General features: G+C 42.7%; 1 protein-coding gene across 3 annotated transcripts; it reads right to left on the bottom strand.

Moving 5' to 3' along the window:
- Positions 1-283: 283 nt before the first annotated feature.
- Positions 284-23,937, bottom strand: mideasb (mitotic deacetylase associated SANT domain protein b). 3 transcript variants are annotated; one of them, XM_080870710.1, is made up of 13 exons: positions 23,551-23,937; positions 16,730-18,490; positions 14,663-14,935; positions 13,731-14,067; positions 13,407-13,473; positions 11,789-11,931; positions 11,341-11,444; positions 8,227-8,302; positions 7,204-7,292; positions 5,086-5,229; positions 4,550-4,672; positions 3,402-3,601; positions 284-1,724 (listed from the first exon to the last, which is right to left on the bottom strand). In XM_080870710.1, exons 2-13 carry the CDS (start codon positions 18,197-18,199, stop codon positions 1,490-1,492), a joined length of 3,261 nt encoding a protein of 1,086 aa, XP_080726836.1. In that variant the 5' UTR covers positions 18,200-18,490; positions 23,551-23,937; the 3' UTR covers positions 284-1,489. The 3 variants fall into 3 exon arrangements, with proteins under 3 accessions (XP_080726836.1, XP_080726835.1, XP_080726837.1); XM_080870709.1 differs by lacking the exon at positions 23,551-23,937 and adding an exon at positions 20,561-20,987; XM_080870711.1 differs by lacking the exon at positions 23,551-23,937 and adding an exon at positions 20,561-20,987 and having other exon boundaries at positions 4,550-4,669.
- Between the last annotated feature and the right edge of the window lie 25 nt (positions 23,938-23,962).

Genomic DNA, 23,962 nt, shown 5'->3' with positions numbered 1-23,962 from the left:
TTGCTTGAGCCAGATTGTACAAGCAAAAATTTCCACTATTATCCAAACTAATTTAATTGAACTGTCTCGAGTTGGTCATTGCCGTTTTCTGCTTCAATGTGTGCATCTGTAGAGACCTGCAGTTCAACAGTCTGAGTCAATGCTTCCCATCAGTTACAGCGGTGCCAGTGAGGCATCCGGAGCAGCTGGTTGTAAGCGTGAAGGAGAAGGTGGGAGGGGGCCGGGTGGGCTTGAACACTCAGGTAACAGGGGGTCAACTTGTTCTATTGCACATACATCTCTGCCTTTTCTTCATTTCATGTTTCCAAAAGAAATCTCACAGTTATAAACAGGCAGCAAGTAGCATTATTGAGTTTTTTTGTTTAAATTAAAAAAATAAAAAGAAAAAACAGAAAAAAAAAAAAGAAAAAAGAAAAAAAAAAAGCTCTGGACAAAGATGGGAAAAAGCGCTTAATTAAACTGCAGCCAATACCAGAATATAATAGTAGTAATAATAATAATAATAATAATCATCATAAACAGGAATATTCACAAAAAAACAACAATAACCGTATACAGCTACACAGGCAAAAAAGAAAAAAAAGTAACGTCACCTGTATACATATCAATAAAAAAAACAACAGTGTAAAATTGATTGTCATTTTGAGATAAAAAGCATAACATCCAAGGCATCGACAGTGAGGAACTAACTGGGAGCTATAAAAGGTGACGGGGCTGAAGGTGGAGTAGGTGGAGGGGGTTTCACAGAACAAAAGCCCAATGAACACAGAGAACCCATTTGGCGCACATGCGTCTGACAAAGCTTTTGGCAGCTTTGTGTCCAGGAGAGCGGCGACACAGAGGCAACAGTTTGCACATGCAATCCATCCATCTGTCCGTCCCGGAGCGGAGAACCTAACAGCACGAGCCTCCGTTCGCTTCAACGCTCCCCCAGCTGTCCGATTTTAATGTCTTCAAAACTTCACCCGATGCTGGACGGTCGAGATGCAGCTTTTAAGCGGGTGCTGTGGCTCATCGTAAGAAGCGAAGTAGAAAAAAACTAAACAAAAGGGGGTCTGACGAGTTCCACACCTGTCAAAATGATGCAGGGCGAGTTTCAAACTGGCGAGGAAGGCCGCGGCTGGGAGTGGAGAAAAAGGACAGCGCCGAAAGAAGCGGCATGGCTTTGATTTGACCGAGCCCTGTGACCAAGAGAGGTAACACTTGAAAAGCTTTTCAAGCAGAGTAAAGGGGAGTTGGTGAGTTTTGGAAAGCACGTTGTTCCAACACGAATAAAACACTCTCACTCAGTCCACGCGTTCACAGTTAAATGAGGACACGGGAGCTCATCTGTCCCTGAATGTGCCAAGTAACAGAAGTCTTCTTGTTCCACAAAAATTTACAGAAACTTCACAGGGGGGAGGGTTTCTTTATTTCTTTTCAACTGTCCTTCTCCTGTTCAGTAATCAAACCTCGCTACCGTTGCATTCGGTGTGTACGGTCTTCCCATTTACTGCCAGTCATCGTCGTCCTCGTCCTGTGCGTCTGAAGAGTCATCATTGGTGCTGTCGCCGCCCACCTGTCGCGTCCCGTTCTGCTGCCGCGCAGCCAGGATGGCAGCGGCCTCGGCTGCTTTAGCCGCCGCCCGCTCCTCAGCCTCCTTCTGCCGCAGAGCCGCAGCCTTCTTCTCTTGCTCGGCGTGGCTCTTCATGTGAGCGCTGCGGCTCTTCACTTTGTAGAAAATCCTGCAGGGTTAGGGAAAAGCAGGTCAAAGATGCATTTTGCTTTCATTGCTCAGAGTGGTTATATTAATGCCTTCATGCTTTACAAGCAGCTAAAATGCAACTCTGCATAATCGCCTCATTTAATATGTACGGCTCTATAAATATGCAATCTGCTACTCGTGCTATAAAGAGGAAAGCAGTGCTGTTTGTGTTTGTTAAGCAGGCTCAGTTAAGCTCAGTTTGTAAGTCTGGAGGTCAGGAACACAAAGCTGCTTTCAAGCATAAAAAAAAAAACCCAAAACCTGGTACTGGACGGACACTGGACACCAGCTACGTCCTGGCTATGTGCGTCTGTTTGCAACATGACAAATGGAGGTGGCTGAACACACACAGGGCACGTGTAAGACATCAGCCTCCAACATCACTATTATCAAAACAACTAATCATGTGTTGCCAGAGACAGATAAACCTCTTTCCTCATCACTAGGTCTGACTTGTTAGATATGAAACTGTGGTTCTCTAGAGTTTATTTTTGAAACAGTCAGTGACACATTGGAAGTTCCTCAGCCATGTCATTGACAACTTAATTTAAACATATTAAAACAAACAAACAAACAAACAAACACTATCGGGTACCAATGCAAAGGGAAAGACATGCAAAGAAAACAAGGCTGTTTGGAAAAAGGTGGAACCCATTTCAGCTGCTGTTTGCCTGACATGGTCACAGTAAAACAAACCGCTTAAGAATGAATATGCAGAATTTGAATATATAACTTTATGAATTATGGTGTAGAGAAAATGTTCAAAGCCCACTAAGCAAAAAGACATCATTATAAGTAAAAGGGTTCAGCCGGGGGGAATTATTTTATTATTTTAAAGAGCACAAAATGAAAATTAGATTATACACTCTGGGAACTATCTCATAAAGCCTCTTTTATTCAAGTTTTATTGAAATACTGCACATTATTCAACAACTCATATAAAGGGTTCTCACACATTTACTCTAAGCTCAGTACTTCCAGACAGCAAAGAATCTGTCTCTCTGTAAAGAATGAGGTCAAAGTTCACTAGCATACACGAACACAAGCTTCTAAACAACAATGATTTTCAGAAAACATTACAACTCCAAAGAGTGTTAAAATTAGTACTAAAATCCGATCATTTTAGCTCCACAATAAGTCTCACGTCATGTGACACAACAGCAGATCTGCGATAAAACATTTCAAAGCTGTGAATCACCTAGCTGGATATCTGTGGTGGAGGACAGTCTATAATGAGGACACTGAGCTGGTGTGAAGAGCAAGTGTAGTGCTCTTCAAGTCATTGGGTAGAGCTGCACTGACAGGAGGTGTGATGTGCCGTATCTACTCTGTGTTTCGGTTGCTAGGACACAGTTGGCAATAACATGGCCGGTGTTGCCAGAGGACGAGTTGTTATTTTACCAAAGCATGACAGGATGGTTTGATTCTTTCAGAGAGACACCATGAGACACTTCCCTCTATTTACCATTCATATTCCAAGTGGGCAAAAGAAGTACAAATATTTCTGACAAAATTTTTATTTTTCCCATCTTGTCCTGTCTAAGGCTACTTACGCAACTCGAATGAGTGCTGCTGTCATCTTTACATAAGCAAACAGACTCACCCCAGCCTCTCCGACACAACAGCGGTGACTGATGCCACATTTCTGATCACTAACCTGCCACATTTCTTGCAGGGAAATTCCCCCTCCTGACCAGCTGGGCCTTTGTTGCCTGTCGAAGGAGTCGTCTTGCGGGCGTTGCTTTCGTAGCGCTGTTTGGAGCTGGGAGGTGGCGGGTGAGGGGGGTGAATAACCCGGGACAGCGACTGCTCCCTCCCCGTGTCGTCCTGGCCTTTCATAATCAGAACGGTCCCAGGCTGCACACCCAATAAAAGAAAGAAGTGCATTAACATGAAAGCTCCAAAACACCTTTAACATAGCTGCTTAGTGCAGCTGAAGCCACTTTACGAGCAGCTTTTATATAGAATAGCTTCACAACGGTATGCATGTGGACGCATAAATGAGGACACAATCAAACTGCAACATACGCACAGCCTGAATTCATCTTTAACATTTAAAAATGAAAAAGAAAGAAAAGGAGAAAAGTTTCTTGCTGAGTCACCGTTTCCCAACAAAGACTATGGAGTTGCACAATGCAGAGCAGAGAGCTGAGGGGAGGACTTGAGTTTTCTTCTCCAAAACCCCAGCGGGGGGCAGCAAAACCAACAGCCAACCAGCAACTCAGGCAAGGTTCAAAAGGACAAATCTTCAACTGACACATTTCTAAAGCAGGAATCAGTTTGCCGCAAAACATTTTCCATAAAATCTAATCTTATCTTCCCAAACTCTCCTGCAGTTTCTCTTTGCTTTAAATTTATTTATATCAAACTTATATGTTCAATCTAAATCAGTCGATATACTCGCTTTACAATATCTTTTAGAATAGTTTGTGTGTGCACAAAAGCAAAAAACTAAAGATGATTAAAATAAATTACATTATTTCTACTGTGAAAAATTATTTTTGAAAAAAAAGCACGGATATTATACTACTAAATAACACACTATATGCGATAAGTATAATGAGTATAATAACCACAGTAATGATAGAAATTCAGTGCCACCAAACTAGAGCACCAACCTTCGTATTCTGGGGTTGTATTATATTAAAAAAATACTGTTTTACTCATTTTATCTCATCTTTGAGGACAAAGAGGAGAAAACACTGAAAGGAGAGACTTCTGCGCTCGCTGCTCAGCTATACATGTTTTCATTTAATTTATTCACGCCATCATTAATTCATGCAGCTCTTCTAATTGCACACGTACATTCTCTGTGGACGGCAGCGCATGAGACGTCCTGGTAGGGCAGACATCCGGTTTCCTGTCAGCTGACCCTTCCCATTTCCTGCTGTCCTCCTCCCGCTGTGGCTCCAGTCTGTGAGAGCCCTGCTGGTCCAAGAAGAACATTGACTGTAAGGCACACATGTCTGAGGGAAACTTACATCTACTAGTATACAATTAATTTTGAGAGCTATTTTGTACATGACTTCATTCGCACTGTGGCTACTTAAATACAATTATAGCAAACATGCTGATATAGAGATATATATATGCATGCAGCACTATTCAGTTACCATAAAACCCAAACAGCCTGCAGTTGTACTTTTTTTTAACATGCTCTACCTTCTATTATCAGTGTGTAAGGTTACTGTAGACACCATGAACCACAGTTGCAGACAGATACAGACTTTTACATAGTTCAGTTCAACAGCGATCAGTGAGGATATTTGCATGTATTAAACAGACATCCTTTTATCCGCTATTTTCTGCAACGCTAATGTGAAACATGGTTTAAGACTGACCTTGCGGTCCATCTCCTCTTCTGTGGTCTTGCTTTCCAAAGGCTCTGTCTCACCGTAGGTTAGCGTACCATTGCGGCCAGTCTTCACACGCTTCTTATAGGTGTAGTAAAACTCCACACACTGGGTCACCGTCTTTGTGGATACCTGTGAACCGCAACCGCGCTCTTTATTAGTGAATTTTAAACATTTCTCTTTTTCATACAGTCGCTCTACATGGATGAGCATTTCAGAGCTGCTAAAACAAGCAATCGCACCCAAATGAGTTCAGAGCTTTAAAAAAAACAAAAAAAACAAACACATGTGTGTGTGGGTCTTTTTATGCATCATGGCATTTCAACTTCAGCTTAATTATATCTGATTGCCTTGAAAAATCTTGTTGCAAATTCAGCTGGAATGATTCATTTCGATATTGATTCATCTGCCATTTCCTCCACCTCCCTTTTTTTTTTCTTTAGTAGTCAGTGAACTATGGTGTCAATAATGACAAACGCCCATCACAATGATAGACAATGATAATGACAATAAAAAAAAGAAAATGTCAGCACTAAATCTAATTCAGAAGTTTAAATTTGATTTGACTAATGAAGCTAAAATAACCCAGCTAACACTGTCGCTACCACTTGTCCAACTACACTTTTTGATGATCATTTTGTACTTAATTCAGTTAGCTTAATCAGCTAGCTCAGCGGTCCCCAACTCCCGGGCCTCGGACCGGCACCGGTCCGTGAGTCGTTTGGTACCGGACCGTGAGAGTTGAGGCTCAGGTGTGAAATGTATGGTTTTCAGGGTTTTTAAATCAGTTTTCAGCGTTATTTTGTTATCGTTTTTTATCGTTAACCCTGTTTTCCTGGGTCTTTTCACGTGTGTTATGAATAAATCTTCTTTTTTTCGGTACCAGTACTAGTTTTATTTTGTTGTATTTATCCGCGACACCTTAAAGGCCGGTCCGTGAAAATATTGTCAGGCATAAACCGGTCCGTGGCGCAGAAAAGGTTGGGGAACGCTGAGCTAGCTGATGTGCTTGGTGCAGAGTGGCAGGTAAGGAGCTCTCCAGCCTCAGTCTATAGTAAAGGCATGGACCATGCTAGTGCCCAGTATTAGCTTTCTCGGGTTCACTGGCTAGAGAGAGGCTATTTTAGTAAAGCAATAACCCGAATGACAAATGATGCCACATCACTCTCTCTTAAAGTGAGTGTGTTTCCGTCTTGACGCAAGCCAATGATAGTTAAAGTAACCTTACAGGGGTTGTATCACATCCACCATATTGGATGTGATGCAACATCTTCTGGGGGAAAATTGGTATTCCCAAATGGTTGGCAAGGGATTGCTGGCAGTTGTTGGGTGAAGCTGATCACAAATAGGGTTTTACACCAAAAACATCTTTAGGATTCTTTTGGTCACTGGCAGATATTTGCAGCTGCCTGAAGTTGTAGAGACAAACTTCTCTGCAAACAAACTCCAACTGCTTTCAGAGCGGTAATAAAACTTGGAAAAGTGTGCAGTAAACTGGAAAATGATAAAATTTGCTTTGCTTTGAAAGCACATGGCCTAAGTTTCCAGTTCATGCTGCACTTTTCACAGTTTCACTACCATTCAGAAAGTAGCTGGCGAGTCTGCATGTAGGCTGACCACAGCAATCTGCTCGTGACCAAAGGCACAGTTGGAGAATATACATTTTTGTCCCCTCATGATCCCTGGTTGCCAGATGGTTATGAACCAGCCTCTAGGCCTGTGTAACTAGGGCCTTATTCACTGACCCTACACTGTTACTATAGTTATCATAGGTCCAATATGGCAGACAAGTAAACGTCATGTGCAAAATCCTCAGGAACCTCAGCGACACTGAAATTTTATTTTTGAAAGAAAACCTCCTTGATCTCTGAAATGGTTCAGACAACAAAATTGTATCATTTTGCACTTTTGAGAAAAACCTGTTGACTATGAGACACCAAAAAAAAACATCAAACCAAAAGGAAATACTTCTATGAAGCAACTCAAAGGAAGAAAAATATGTCTACAGTGATCATAGTAGAAAGTGATTGACAGCTACTAGATGGCCTTGTTCTTCCATCACTGTAGTCTGGACTTCCCTCTCCTTGTGTTTGAAAGGACACATACCTGTTTCTGCACCGTGAAGAAGTCTTTCTTGTATGCAGCGATGCCTTTGTTAAACTGGCGTCTCTCAGCTGCTGTCCAACTGTCTGATCCTGTAAAAAGACAGAGGAGGAGGAGGAGAGGTAGAAAGAAAAAAAATGCAGTTGTTAGTTTAAAACACTCCAAAACTATCTGTTTCCATATAAAGTGTGTGTGTGGTGCCTCGTCAAGTTCACTTCCACCCCCACTCTCAACACACACACACACACACACACACACACACACACACACACACACACACACACACACACACACACACACACACACACAACTGGATAAACAAAGGCTCCCCTGTCTCCTGCTTGGGATTAACCACATGCTGCAAGCCTCTCCAACCCCCCCACCCAATTCTCCTACTTCCCTCATCACATTGACTGACAATCCTCCACAGTCACCAACTAACCCACCACGGCCACACTCTCACTACTGCAGCTGCTGCTGCTTTGAGGCAAGGCAGAGGGCTCAAAGTCAATCACTGTTTTAATGATGAAAGCACAAAAACTGGGGCTAAAAAAATGGTCTAAAGAATGAAATGAAAAGCCAAAATATGCACACATGGGGTTCATCTTGGGTGAAATCAGAATTCTCAATGATTTATAAGAATTTTTTTGAGTTTCTTGAAGTACCAGCTGGTTGGAGTATAACAGAAATAGAAATAATGGATATGACTTTTACTTGACAAGGTCACAAAAACAAGGATGGTGCATAAATACGGTGCAATTTAATTTGATTTTAATCTAATCTGATCTGATAATCTTACCGTATAGCAACTTGCTTTGTGCACTCAGTCTAAAAACCCCACGTTATGAACTTAATATCACTGCAGACCGAAACCAAACAACTTGGATATGTTTAGCACAGAAAAAGGCTTGAAAATCAACTTTTTGATAGTGAATCCAGTGTTTTTTTCCTACTTTACAAAAAATCTCAAATACCCTTTTTTAAAATCTAACGTTATTTGAAAGAAAAAAAAAAATCTTAATTTACCTGAGTAATGGTAGTTGGACAAATGATGAGACTTTGGGAAAATTGGATTCCTCAGCATCAGCATGGACAGAGCAGCCTGAAAAACAAATAACATACCATTACTGTTTGAAAGTGAATAAACACGGCACAGCAGCTGCACAGCAGTGATTGTTACGAGCCTTTATACAGCCAGTCCCTCCTGCTACACAAAGCCAACTCCTGCTCTATTAGGCGCTCCAATTGTGCTTTTATAGATCCGTAAAACACTCTGAGCCAAAGCATGAATCAGTTTCTCACAGGTAACTAGGGACTGAGATAACCACTGCTCTCACTTTCCCTGAAAATGCCAGGTATCTGAGGGCTTTATATCATAATTGTACCGCTCTCTGCCATTGTCAAAATAACAATTAACTTTGTGTTCTTAAAGGAGAAACTGACTGTGCATGAATGCTGGAAGGCGGCAGCTCAAGCCGGCCCACTGCAGAGAGTGGGCGCTATGACAGCCCCCTCCCCCTCCCCTCGTGGTTTCCTTGACAACGTTGGACCACTGCTGGTCGCTAGGGCCTGAAATCTTAACCAGCAGCATCATAAAGCACACTGACAGCTCTACTACTACGCTGCAAGACAACTTCTGCTTCAGTAATGGAAGTATTGATTTAAGATCTGCATTAAAGTCACTGTAATGAAGTGCAACGTAATGCGCAATGCAAAGAGTCTTCCTCTGCTGATGAGTATCATACATAATTACCATACCATCATCAGTTACATCCTCTTTAATTTGTCTTTACACTAAGCCCCTATCAAGTGTGACAGAAGAACACTTGTGTGTTTCAGGAAACAGTGACTGACATTTTGCATTGTTTTTAAAGTCAATATATATGAAAAAGTCACTGGATGTTCAGTTGCTGGGAATTTAATGGGGTTGATATGGTGGGTAAGAGCCACTAGAGATGCTGCCTCCTCAACATTTAACAGCAACCACTCTTTGACCTCATTACAACAAGCGCAGAGTCTATTATTTCTCACACACACTGAGGTTTGGTGTGTTTTATGTAAATGTTTTATTATTCTGCTGTTGAACGCAGCTGTGAAAGTTGCGTTTCAGTCGGTGGCTTACATGTTGCAGTATCAGCACTGAAATCTTCACTAGATCGATCTGTTCATGTGCTCAGATGCAACTAGTGGTCTTCAGTAAGTATGAGACACAGGATGCATCATAGCTGCAGTGTAGTGGAACACTCGTCTGTCCAGGCAGATTTCTCAGGAACGCCACGCTGAGTGATGGCAAGGTCATAAACATTTATGTCACATGTTGCATTTAAGGCGCTTTTCTCTTGCGAGTAACGCCAAGAAGAATGTGTGAACCTGACAACGTGACTGACAGCCACGGTACATTTTACTGGCCGTGCTGTCTTTTTCTCTGAGCTCAACGTGTGAAACAATGCACTAAAGCACACTCAAAACATAACACTAATCACCTGGGAATGCAGCCAACAATTTCATCAACCACTAAAGATATGTTCACTACCACATATGACAAAGAAAAAAGGCAGATAGCTCCGACTAAGAGCATGAGAGCTATCAAAAATGTGGCACATTTCTTTTAAAATCTCCCTTAACCATTTTATGTTTATCAACTGATTAAATAAGTGTTTCAGCTCTACAGCCCCCAGCAGCACATGTACCTCTTTGTGCCTCGATACAGGAGGATCAGTCTGCTTCTGACTAAACGGCCAAACGGTTTTACTATCTCCGTCATCTCAGGCCACCGGGGTTTCAGAACAGAGTAAAGTGAAATTCTACTGATCACTCACTTCCTTTCACTACTCACCAAGTGCTAAAGGCACTGAATGACTACATTAAAAACATGCTCAGCACATGTAAGGGCACTCATCACTAAACCGAACATGTATAAGCAGGCAGTCAGTATATTCTATAATATACAGTAGTGTACTGCATAAATCTCAAAGCAGCACTCATTTTATCTATGAAAAGTAGAGTATTTTTCTACCAACACAGTGATTCCCAATGATTTACTATCCAACAACTTGGTATATCTCAGCATGATGTGCAGTGTGTCTTTAAAATTTTCGAGGAAACTGGACATGTTGAGCACAACAAGAAGATGTGACAGGCCAACAGCCTACAGAAGATTAATATCTGCCATTCTTCAGGAAGGGAAACGGGAAGAAAAGTCTGAGGCATTCCAAATTACACGAGAACTGGACTGAAAATCAGTGGCAGTAAGTCCTATAAAGTGCTAAATCCAATCTTGAAATCCAAATCAGTTTTACCATACAACACGATCTGATGATAACTGCTTCATTTTTCAGCATTAAAATGATCCCAAACACACTCTCAGTTCCATAAATGCATATGTAGTTTAAAAAAAAAGAAAGAAAAAAAGACCATGCAATCCTATCTTGACTGAGATAAATAATGTTGCAATAAATCACTGCACCCATTTCCCATTTTCCTAGAAAGGTATAATGAAATATTGGGTGGCTCAAGATTTCTGCAGTGCATTTTTGAAATGGTGCTGGTCTATTTTCAGGGTACCGAAGATACAGCTTGACATGTTTTCTGCAGGCAGGATTTAATTATTTTGACAAGGACACATCAGTACAAATACTGATTTTTTTCTTCATTCCTCTGCCTTTTTTCTCCTACACTGAACACGCAGGCAGAATTGTTCACATGAGATTTAAAATAAAATCTCAAGTAAAATTGCCAAATATTCTAGCTATTTAAATTTTAGTAATTTATTAGTGCATTCTTGTCTGCTTTTGTGCTGCGACAAATATAATTCATTCATTCTGTTACATGGAGCACTGCAACAATAAATGAGCATATAAGAACTATGCATGATGCCTTTGTCTCAAATATGAAATATTACCATTTAACAACTTCTACCGAATGTTACTATACTGTAACACAATATAATCTGTGTGGACTTTATCTGTGATCTGTAAGTGAAAACAGTCTTAAGAGGTAAACAGGTTGGTGTAAAGTGTGAGTGGGCTAGAAGAAAACCTGGCTCGAGTCCGACCACGGTGAAGTACAGCTCCCAGTTATGTTTTTATTATTTATGGTGATCCCTGTTGCAGTCAGTATGGATTGTTCTGTTGAACTCACCATTATATCCCCTTTGCACTCGTACAGACAATGGTGGGCTAACTCCTGGTTGGTGCCTCCTCCACATAAAACGCTGGAGCAGGCCAAGTGCATGAGGTCTTCCACTGCAAAAGCAAGAGAGAAAAAAATGATTTTGCATACAGTGATAACAATAAGAAAATGTATTATTAAGATATGCAATACATGGAGACAAAATATGGTTGGTTTCAGTGTTCTGGTATGTTTTTATTATCCATGACTCAACAAAATTACATACTCCAGCTGTTAAATCAATTCCGCAATATTGCAACATTTATATACTATGAATTGAAATTCTTATGAAGAGCCGTTTTTTTCCTTTAAGGCCACTTTCATTTATCAAACCTTTCACTGCACCACCATCTGCGTGCCATTATATAAGCTTTCGGTTTCACTTCATATTCTCAAAAACTCTCAGGTAGTGACTCACCTTTCTCCTCAAGGTCAGGTTTTCCTTCCAGATCGCACAGGGGAACCCAGACCAGTTCTGCACGATGATGATCCTGCTCGACAGCAGATCGCTGCCTCAGCTCTGGTACTTCCGCCTGGTACCGTGAGCCAATATTTATGCGTCTGGGAACAGGACATCAGTTTTAAAAACAAGGCAGGAGGTGTTTGATATATTTAAAATTCATCGACTCTTTCTGCATTCACGAGGCATTTATTCACTCTTAAATATTTTAGCGAAGACAGCATTTGCTTTATGAGTATCAGTATCAAGTTGCGCTTTACAGTAAAGCTCGTGTTGTTTCTGAGAACGTTTTTATTTTCTTTGCTCGTCTGTTATATTCTTTAAAAGGTCACAGAAAAATTGCTGAGGCGCTCTGGCTCTGAACATTGCAGCTCTTGTACTGTTAACCCAGCTGAACTGATGGTCTGGATTTAGCAAGAAAAAGAACAAAACCATGCAAAAATAAATGTGAATCAGATACAGTTCTTTAAAAGCTTACATATCAATGCAAACCAGATATCTCAGTGTGAAAGTTGTGAAAATTATGCTGTCAACAGATAGAGCTAGGATATCCCCTCCCTCCCTTGCATTTCCAGAGAAACTGCAGTGTACCCAGCTGAGTGTGTGTGTGTATACTGGCAGCCTCCCCCAGAGAAAGTGGGCTGCTAAAACTTGACCTGCAAAGGCTGTTCTGCGTTTGAAAGCACACCAGATCCAGCTGAAAACGTGATTTATAGGAAGCCTCCCTAGCTCGTCCCTGCCTAACATCTGAGCAGCTGGCATCAGTGAAGCAACAGCTTGCACAATGCACCCCCATAAACTGCAACTCGTCGTTGATGCAACTACAAAAAATGGATTTTCATACACACCCAGCTATCAGTGGCTTTGTTTATTCATGGAGTAACTGCTGACTTTATCTAGGAATGCATTTAAGGTTGTAATTCTACGTTCTATAGAGTAGTTTTCACTAGCAGCTGTAGTGTATGCCATTCTCACCCTGGATCAGGGTCCTTCCATCTAGGATCTTACCATATACAACCCTCACAATCTATTACTCAGTCTAGGCATTTCTTTTCCAACAGCAGTCCTTTTTTTTTAAGTTTTTGATTAAATGAGATTGTATAATATTGTTTCTTTGTATTTATAACACAGTAAGTGCAACCAGTGAGCATCCTTAAAGCAAAACAGGTAGCCCCGCTTTACTATCAGTAACGGCTACATGTGCCCATTCTAATCACTTTCCAACTCTGGCAAAACTTTAAATAACATTTGCATATCACACTGAAACCAGGTTTCATGTACACCTTAAAAAACGCGATGTTCTAGTGCGACATTGGGCCACATAGTTGATTCAAAGAGACAACTTCTGGTAATAATGTTAGCTGTGGATGACAGAGCAAAAGAATTTAGTGGTAACTGTGGTGAAGGGGGAGGCTGCATTAAAAGACGGGATTAGAATTTCAAGAAGTCTATGTTCTCATTCTAGACATTTCATAATTCAATTCACTGTTATGCTTTGAATAATTCATTGTAGCAATATAATTCCTTTCAAAATAGCACTTAACCTCTAAACTGATCGTACAGGAGAAATACTCACGGCTCATTGCTGACCGGAGTGGCCTCGCTCATAGCAGACAAAACTGGTGGTGTGATGTCGCAGCTGTCTAAGGGGGCAGCAAAACACACACATAACGCACTCACTCCAGCAACAACAAAGACACAGCACAGGAGTACACTAACATGCAGTCCGTCAAAATTCTAATATATTAAAAAAATAAAATTGTACCTGGTCTTACATTCAGTTTTTTTTAATGGGGAACTACAGCAAGGTGCTTATTACAAGTGCACAAAACTTTGATCCAAAGGACATCTAAACTGGAAATTCATTCAATCGAGTTTTATAAACTTCCTTTTTACTTACTAGATCGCAATAGGCTGCGTGTGGCTGACTTGGGTGTAGCGGGAGGGGGCAGGCCTGGGCCACTGGCCAAAGCAGATGACAGGAAAGTGGAGAAGTACAGGCCGGTGCCCTCACGAACAGGGCTGAGGATCGGCGGTGGTGTGTAGGGGGGCATGGTAATAGCATTGTCGGCGAGGCGTACGGGGGAACGTAGGTGGCTTTGGTAGGGTGTAATGCTGGAGTAGACGGGCGGGGCGATGAATAAAGGTTTAGGTGGCGGGATGAAGAGAGGCTCAGGGCGTGGACGGCGTTTGGACTTTTTGCCATCGTCGTCTTTTTCACCCTCTGCGCCGTCGTTCTGGGAAGGAAGGAAAATTTTATTTTAAGAGGTGAGGTTGTAGCAGAAGTTTTTGTGTCTCAAATTAAAAACATGCAAAAAAAAAATTATACACAAAGTTGGTTTAGTGACTGTAAACGCCTCAAAAAAAAAAAAAGAAAAAAAAAAGAGAGAGAACAGGGACCCCAACCCTCAAATCTTAGGTACATAATGTACAGTATGGCAGTGCTAAACCCTGCTAATCTGCCTGATCTGGGACAGGGCAAAGAGTTCACCAGCTATACCCCCTCCACCCAAATAAATGAGAGAAAGGGAGAAAAGGGTACAGGATGAATATGGGGGCAGGGAACGCATGAAGCATGGCTGGGGGAAGGGAGAATGTGTTCATGGGTGGGACAATGTGGAATAAATTCAAGGATTTATAGTTGGAATTAAACAGAAAAAAAAACAAACAAACCAAATGTATATAAAAGCTGGAACTCCAGTCTATTCTCCCTAACTGCATGGAGAGTCCCATGCAACTTCCCTCTGAGATTTTGGTGAATGAGTTCTGCATATGAAAGTGTGTTTTAAGTGTAGAAAAAGCAAAACCAGCAAGAATTTCATGTGTATCCACCTGCTCTGCACTGTCTGACAAGGAGTTCCTCAGTGAGCGTCTTCGGGTGACGATGACCGAGGGCTTGTGGTCTGCACGCCCGAGATCCTGGGAGTTTGAAGACCTGTGAGGCCAGTTGGTTGCCAGACTTGCTTCGTCACTCTCGGGAGACGAGGGTTCCTGCCTCCGGACTGGAACAGACACGGGGATAACAAGTGGAACAAGGTTGTCGTCTCGAGGTCGCTTAGGGTTCATAATCTCTTGTTCTGTGGGACTCCATGGCCTGTGTGGCTCCTAATAGAGATGAAAATCCGTTATTGCAATGCTCTTTATAAATGGTTTTCTTTTAAAGCATATGACATATCAAAAAATTATACCCATACTAAATGAGTTCTACTGCCTACTCAATAGTATTTAAAAAAAAAAAAAAAAAAAAAAAAAAAAAAAGCTAATCTGACTCCTCAAACAACAACACTGTAGACTAAAGACTCACCAGAAGCAACAAGCACAAGTAATTAAATCAATTGCCTATAAACAACATCTGTAAACAATGCCACTGCCTACCAACTCCAAGGAAGAGTAGCTTTGTTTTCCAGCTTAGCACACCCCAGTAAATAGATCTGATTAACAGGATGGGTGTTAATTCAGCTGAACAGGCTGCCGAACTCTAATCAGTACAATGAACTGGAATCCCACTAAACAACAATTAAATCAATACTCAAACAGATGCAGGCACCAATCACATTGGAAAAAAAAAAAAAAAAAAAAAAAAGCACAAGAGAAAGTGAACAGCTGTGGAAAGAAAAATTTCAAATGTCAGAATTTGAAATATAATAATGTCTCACTCTCAGCCCTTTCACTATCGTATTTTACTGCTAGGTGCAGCACTTTAGTGACATATTTAACATGCACTTCGACGGAACAACCCCCAAAGGCATTCTTCACAGTTTTTTTTCCTTCGACAAACCATAATGAGTGGGCCCGAGCAGCCTCTGTGCCACGATCAACTGAGGAACAACTTCAAAGCCATTTAAACGACCACATTATAGGACAGCTGAAGGCTGATGCATGCCGTCTCTGCACACTGCATCTTCATGGTTAGAAAGGCATGCAGCACTGTGGCTAAGCTGGAGCAGCTCTCATTATTGCTGGTGGAAAACTCCAGCCCTTCCACCAGAGTGGTGGAGAGATATTCTGCTGAGCACTGCAGGCAGGACAACCCTGCACCCCTCCCTGTATAGATAAAGGGGGGAGGGCAGGCTGGAGTTTCTCTGCTTTGAAGGGGAGGGCGTGCAAGCATGTAACTAAACACACTGCCTGTACAAGCAGCTAACTGTGAGGGAAATTCAGGCCAAAGCCATGCTTAACTATAGACGTACTGACTCAGCACTGTTTAGCAACAGCATTTGTTGCACAATAAAGACATTCAGCACATAAACACAGATAATTGTATGACTTTGCATGGTACAGTCAGGGTATAATATCAGGTTTGTACATTTAACAAATCCTGTGAGAGGTGTAAAGTCATACATTGAGGCTTTCCTAGAGCACATTTTACCCCAATTTAATATTTGCTATGTAAAGTTTTGTCTTAGCTGCAGATTTTCCCCACAGGGCAGAGCTGAGCAGTTTACTTTTGCGGCGTACACTTCACTGGGCTCTGATTACATTCAGCATCTCTTCCAGCAACACGTTAATCACCAACAACACAACTTTTGGCACAGTTTTCCTGGCAGGGGCATTTGTCCCAGTTCCCACTCTTGCTCTGGGAGTAAAAATCCCAATGCAATTATGCCCTGGGATAACGCTAGAAACCTAGACTTCCAGCTCTCACCGAAATATTTGCAATTAAGGCTTCCAGCTTGTAGCGACACGTTTAGATTTAAACAGCAGTGCAATCACTCTGATTCAGAACATTCTGTCCTTTTACATCAATACTTGTTTCTGCTGTCCTTATGCTTGATAGAAAACAGCTGAGAAGCAGATGAGTGGGCAAAACAACATGGAAAACAGAAAGGCACATAAAAGCAAAGGCAAGGGGGGAAAAATAGCTGCATTGCCAGTTTCCAAATGAAATTATGCATTTACCTTAAGATGTGATGGTGGAGACTCCCTTTCTGAGGCCTTCTGAGCAAGCATCTCCAGGTTGACCTCCTGGGAAACCCTGCGTTTCCTGCGTGTGCTTTGGATGACACCTGTCGGGGCTGCCTGAATGTCTCGTGACCCGTTCTGCGGTCCCTGAAGCACTGGTGCTGACTGCTCCAAGGGGACAGGCAGGAAGGGATTGTCCGAAGGCGCGCCGCCCTCCTTGGAGAGCCGTCGAGATCTGCGAAGCTGCGTTTGGGATTGAGGCTGCATCTGAGGCTGCGACTGAGTCAGGTGCTCAGACTGCAGAGGGGGCTGCAGCGGGTCTGATGGCTGCTGTGGTTCTGGTGTGATGTCCTGGATGATTGGTTCCTGGATCTTTGGCGGCGCTAGACCAGAGGACTCGTAGGAGTGTACCACAACGGGCTGGGGGTGAGCGTGAGGGTTTGCATTTTGCACACCAGGGTAATAGTCAAGCACATGGGGGTTTTGTTGTTGCAACTGCTGATGCTGCATTTGCTGAATTTGGAGCTGTTGCTGCTGCTGTTGCATCTTTTGTTGCTGCTGCTCATGCTGTATTTGTTGCTGCTGCTGTAGCTGTTGCTGCACATGTTGTTGGTGCTGAAGGATTTGTTGCTGCTGCATTTGTTGCTGGATTAGATGTTGCCGTTGTATTTGTTCTTGCTTCTGCAGCTGTTGTAAATGATGTTGGGATTTTGCATTCTGTGCCGAGTAGTTTGGAGGGTTAGGTAGAGTTGTCTTGTTACCTTGGAACGTCTGGTAGTAGGCAGGCAGGTGCTGCTTGGGCTGACCAAAGGCCAACTGGAAGGACTGCAGGACTGAGCTTCCTCCTGGGTGGGATGTGCTCTGCTGCTGGGTGTTGATCACCCCGGATTTTAAGGTGTCCTGAAAAACTTGCGGCTGCTGCTGCTGTTGCTCCCACTCCATCCCCCGAGACTTGCCTACATCCCTGAACACTTCCACTGCAGGTTTGTCTGCAGCTCTGTTAGGGGGTTGTTGATGTGGCTGCAAGCCAGCGGTCTCTTGCATTGACTTCACAAATACATTCTGGGTCCTTGAGTCAGTTACTCCTCCAATATAACTTGGAAAGTTCTGCCCCCAGTGAGGCATGGTGGTCCAAGGTGCAGCTCTCGACTGCTGCTGATTGGGCTCCTGGTGAGCCCACTTCATGGGTACAGTCTGCTGATAATGACCCCTGCTGTGGTCGCCCTTATCTGGGCTGAAGATGACAGAGCTGAGGTACATATGAGGGCCCTCTGGATTGGATGTCACAGTACTTGCAGCCTCACTCTGTCCAGGCTCTGAAACATTACCACTCGCCACATAGTAGGACCCATCTGGGTGCTGAGAAGTCTCCTTCATTGCTACACTTTGATCGTTGAAAAATGTGATTCGTTTGCCTGTTCTTTTGGCATTAGGTTTCTGCTGCGCCGGTACGCTCATGACGGGCATGAATATTCCGAGGCAGGTAAAAATTTTCAGTCAGCTAACGTGATAATACTCCACTTGAATGTATCAATCCAGCAATCAAAGATGGGAATATACACGTATACCCTTTTATAGGGAATGTACAATAAAATAAACCAGTAAAAATCACACTGACGTCAGAATAAGCAGGAGCCAGGTTGAACAAGGTTATCTTCTATCCCCTCTGAAGTTCTTTGTGACCTAATCACAGGTTGTCAGCCGGGAGTGAACAGATATGAAGACGTTTGTGTGTTTTTCTCATTCATGGACAACACCCTGTAGAGAAAATGAGACAGATGTCAAGCACTGAGCTATCAGTCTAAAGGGACTCTCCCCACTGGAGGGTCTCGTTAACATCCCTGACTCAATCGTTTAAAAACCTGTTGTTTGCTTTTTCAGCAATAGACCTCGACCGAAAAGCATGGGTGTGAGAACAGAGCATGCGAGGGGCCTATTCACAAAGCTCATGTGACAAAGGGATGATGTCCTACATGCAGGCTAGCATGTATACAACCAGACGTGTGTAGAAAACTGGAACCAAAATAAGGTAGTTGAGAGAGACAGCCAAATCAATAGTTCCTGGAAATGTTACACAGGATATTACTGTGCTGCATTTAATCAGCAATGAAACAAAAACAAGCACTGTGGGAGAAAAAAAAAAAGAAGCATAATTGTACATTGTGCCACTGCTTTATCACCATTATCAAACAGCACACGTGACCTTTGACTAAAAGGAAGCTCCCTTTCCCGCGTAACAGACGGCGGACTGAAAGTGATAGAAACCACTTTTTTTTTTTTCCTTTTTCTCTTACAACTCAGTGACTCATCAAAGGGAAAAGAAGGGAACCCATGCCCTTTGAACCACGGCCGGAGACTCGAAAAAGAAGGGCAACTGAAAGTGAGCAAAGATGAGTCAGTATGAAACTATCTATGCAAAGGGGGGGAGCAAGGAAAAAGTCAAAATGGCCTTGAAGGCTTTTTTTTTAGCTTATGGAAAGATCTTGACAATTGCTGGTAACCCATTATTAAAATATTATCTGATGTCCGAGTTTCAAAACAGATTCTGGCACAGTCCAGTTTGCCAAAAACATCCTGGCTGCTCCTGTTAAAATTTCAAATCAATCCTCTGTCTGTGTAAAACAAAACAAACCTTGTGCAACACTAAACAACTTCAAGAGAAAAGCATTACAGCTTTGTAATCACTGCACGGCTCGTGTTGCACACCAACAATTTGGTAAGATGATTACATAAATGAACATGAGAATCTTTACAGGATGGCCTTGCCAAAGGTCCTTTCTGACAACATAGGAAGTGACTGACAATTGTCACCCTTTACTCTGGTGACCTGGTAAGACACACACACACACTGCTTAAAATAGAAAGCTGCAGCTGTTCAGATCCTGCACTCTCTGCGAGACACCACTGACAGAGTAAAGTGAATCGCCACACTATGTGGGCTAAGAAGCTGTTTCTGCATCAGTAGCAACACAATGTGCTGCTACACATGCATGCAGACACGTTGTCAAACTCTGACACATCCACTACGAAAAGCTGCACGTTTCTTGCAGGATGATTAAAATAATCAAGTAAATAAAGAAATAATTAAATAAAAACGGTTAAGGTTGACCATGCCGAGCATTAACCGCACCATCTGAGGTGAGAGATCATCATGACGCATCACAAGTGCAGCCTTACACAAGCCTGGGGTTTAGCCCAATATACAAACTAACACGTTAAATGGCTTAAAATAAATGTCAAGCACCATTAGCCGCCCTAATCCATCGCCATTTCCTAATTCAAAATCAGCACTAGCGCTCACACATACACACACACACACAATACGCGGCCTGCACAAATAAAGAAAACGCAAGAACACTCAACGTGTTGCCCTGGACCCACTCCCTCCACATCACTTTCTGTTTCCAGCCTATTTTACGAGAAGCCCTTTGTTGCAGAAAACGGATTGTCTACTCACTAATGCCATGTCCCATTGCAACAAACCGAAGCAACAATGCAGCTCCCCGTGACGAGAGAGGAAAGAAAGTGTGGTGGCACGGCTAACAGACAACGCTAATCGATTCAACTTGTCAAAAAAATTAATACGTCACGTTTCTTTCTATGTATTTTCGTTGCGATCCGCGTTCACTGGCACGTTAAACACGTCGCACAGGGCGAGCGGTAAGCCCCGCATGGAGCTCCGATCTGTCGACCGCCCAGTCCGCCACGGGCGAGGTAAACAAAACTTTGTCAGCAAGCCGTGGCCACAATAACGCGCAGTGTCGACCGTATCAACAACGCCACAGTCATCTACAGCGTGGCTCCGGCCCCGTGTTCCCCGATACTTACTGTGTTTGTCATGAAAGCTGCTACTAACGGCAGCTCAGCCCGCAGGATCGCACACTCGCAGCTCTGTGCGGCCAGCAGCGGCAGCAGGCCCGCACAATGCACTCCTGCGATGATGACTGCATATATCCCCGAGGTTGACTCATGCTATGTTGCTGACCTCACTCACTCACTGCTACTTTTCTTCCCTTCACCTCCCCTTACAAAGAGGGAAAATTTGTGGAGAGACAGGGGAGCGAGGAGGGGGTGCACGGGTCAACCTCGCTGCGTAAACAAGAGTCCTTCCCGATAGGAAACGGGGTGCTAATCTGGAGAAACGTGAGCGCAGTGATGCCGCTGTCTGTTGCACATTATTGCACGATGATTGCACTAAAAACATACACACTGGCAATGCGGCCTATTTGCTCTGCGCGTCTCTGTTCGTCTTGTGATTCCCCCCTCCCTTAACCCAGCCACCAACCCAGCCCTCCAACACCACCAGCGCGCTGGCCACACCCACTTCCCTGCCCAAATAAGGGGTTTCCTTTGACATACAAGGCGCCGTAATTTACGGAGCAAGATCCTTCTCAGTCCATGCGGGAAATTCCAACACACATGGGAGGACCGACGGTCTGAAGGGGAAGGACGTTCACTTTCCTTTCACTGCATTCACACTTCTTGTTTTCTTTCTATTGAATATTTTCTCTGTGAAATCTATGTGTAATGTTTACACGTGGAAACAGCAGACGGAAGATTGTTTCTAGAGGCAAATGCAGAAAGGCCCTTGAGGGTGTGGGGCACAGAAAGTGTTTATAACAAGGGTTGTGTGATTTAGTTTCCCATATAATAATGTGAAACAATGAAATGCTACTTCATAGGAATCACACTGTCTTCAATTCAATGGGGTATTTTCATTACCTTAGGAAACATTGCGAAATGCACGCCCAATTTCCTGACAAAATACAGATAAGGACAAAATCTCCACACTGAATCATAGACTGGAGCCAGAGCATGTAAGGATTTCTAAATGAAAAACAGCTTAAATGGCTATCCAAATAAGTAAACTGTGAAAATAAACGTGGAACAGAGAAATGAGATATACTCTAAGTAGAAATTGGCAGTTTCACAGATAACTAAGAGGAAGCACACAGGTGCAATTAAAGGAATGCACTAATATAACAGCTGACTATCTGTATGCTCGGCCTGATTATCCAATGGGCATTCTGTGCAAGTACCCAGGGGCCTCCACCACTTCCATCTCCTCTAACTGCCAGGGGCACACCTAGGCATTCCCAAGCCAGCCTAGAGTAATCTCTCCAGTCTCTCCAGTGTGTCCTGGGTCTGCCCTGGGGCCTCCTCCTAGTGGGACATGTCTGCAAAACCACCTCAACTGGCCCCTTTTGATGTGGTAAAATAGTGGCTCATCCTCATCCGATCTCTTAAGGCCGAGCCCGTGCACCCTTTGGAGGAAGCTAATGGAAGTTTTCATTTTTTGCTCAACCAATTCAGCAAGCTAACAAGAGGATAGCTGTAGCAGCACCTCACAATTGCAGTGGATTTATAATCTGAAACTGTGGTTGGATCTAAATGAAGAAGCCAGGCTGCTTTCACCAGTGGAAGGCCTGCCGAACCTCACAAATGAAGAAGCAAGTATCCAGTGAATATTTTATACCTGCATCATTATTATTATGTCATTATTATTATTATTATTATTATTATTGTGACAAGCAAAAAAAAGAACTCCCTTTGTACAAGTAGACACATCTCAAATCTGTGCTTTTCCCAAGAAGAGCTCTATCTAGTGAACAAGTGCAACAGATAGTGATATTGGCAAGTGGTGCTGACGGGAGGAAAAGGAGGAGATCATCATGGAGACAAATAGACAGAAAGAAGACAACAACAGGTGTGTGTGTGTATGATGACAATGACATTATTATTATTACTATTATTATTATGAGTATTATTTAAAAACAAAAGTGAAAGAGCCCTGACTGCTTGCGCTAAGTTTTAGCAAAACTGTATTGTGGTGTTCTCTATTCAGAACTATTCTTTGTACATGTATGTACACATTCATGTCAACCATCCACCCCTTTTCTGAACCATATCACAGTTGCAGGGGGTCTGAAGCCTATATCAGCTGACTTTGGACTTCAGTGAACTGAAACAATTCAATAAACCAAAAGGAAATGTGGGTGTTTTTTCACCAATGTGCAAAGCCTTTTTTCATATGTGTAAAGGATCAAATTAATTACGGCTGCATCCTTTAATTTCTACTACAACACTGGGCAAGATCACGGCAGTGCAGGCCTGTAGTCTCTCCTTCTTCTCTGTGGATCTCAAATTACTTGACAGGACTCACCAATATAAGTTTTCAAGGTTTATGGCTGTAACATTTGGTTGATTAATGGAATAGTCATTAATGTTTGAGGAATCCAGCTCATTATCTGGATTCTGGATTTTCTGGAAACAGTAAGAACAAAGTGCAGAAAAGGAAAGCATGAAATCACAAGAAAACAAGCATCTTCCCTCTGTGTGCTGACATTTTAAAGCCCACATTCTTAATCAGTACAGTAATCTAATCTACCATGTACACAACAGAAGAGGTTTCTAAAAAGTGCACATAAATGTCACTGCAAATGCTGACACGCTTTTGCAACGACTGCCCAAAACCGATGCTTCTCCTTAATAAAGTCACGTTTTAGCACGTCGCCACATTCCAACCTAACTTACAAGAGTCACTGTTTACGTAGGAGGGACTTTTCAGATAAATGTGACATCCCTGGTATGAATGGTAGTCTGGGGGCTTTCTGGGATTTTTACAACTCGCGTTTGTGAGAAGGACGTGGGTTGAAAGAAAAAACAAAACAAAAAAACAAACAAAAAACAAAACAGGGGTTAGATCAAAGCTCGCTGTCTAGTAATGACACATTAATAGCTTCCCATTTAGCATTCGCCTTCATAAACAAAATACTTAGCAGCATGCAAAACAGCCCTTATGCAGTAACGGTACTTACATTAAACTCTGCCCTTCCATGGCACATAAGCCTTCATCATCTCGCTGTTTCGACAGCGCCCCGCTGCACCTAATCCTGACGGCATGCTAGAATAGTGTAACGGTAGCGACTGATTTAAGCATCAAACTTTTTTTTCCCCTCACCAGGCGTCACTTCCCCAGTCCTACTTTGATTCAGTTTTAGCTAGCAGTCGATGGTGCAACGGGACATTAACAGTGAATATGTAAATGTCAAACGGACCGACTGAACTGCTAAAATGTTAATTAGCTGCAGTGTTGATAAACTCGACTGTAATAAAATGGGGCTGTTGAGGCCGCGTACCGTTTATGTCTTAACGGCTCAACGGCACCTAGTTTATCACAGTTTATCACAGGCAAGATAGTAAACCCCCGCTGCACCGGAACATCGGTTG

This window comes from Rhamphochromis sp. 'chilingali' (genome assembly GCF_963969265.1).
Source record: "Rhamphochromis sp. 'chilingali' genome assembly, chromosome: 21".
In the NCBI taxonomy this organism is placed as follows: Eukaryota; Metazoa; Chordata; class Actinopteri; order Cichliformes; family Cichlidae; genus Rhamphochromis; species Rhamphochromis sp. 'chilingali'.
Note: the sequence above shows the minus strand (reverse complement) of the source record. Positions and strands in the feature narration are given on the sequence as shown.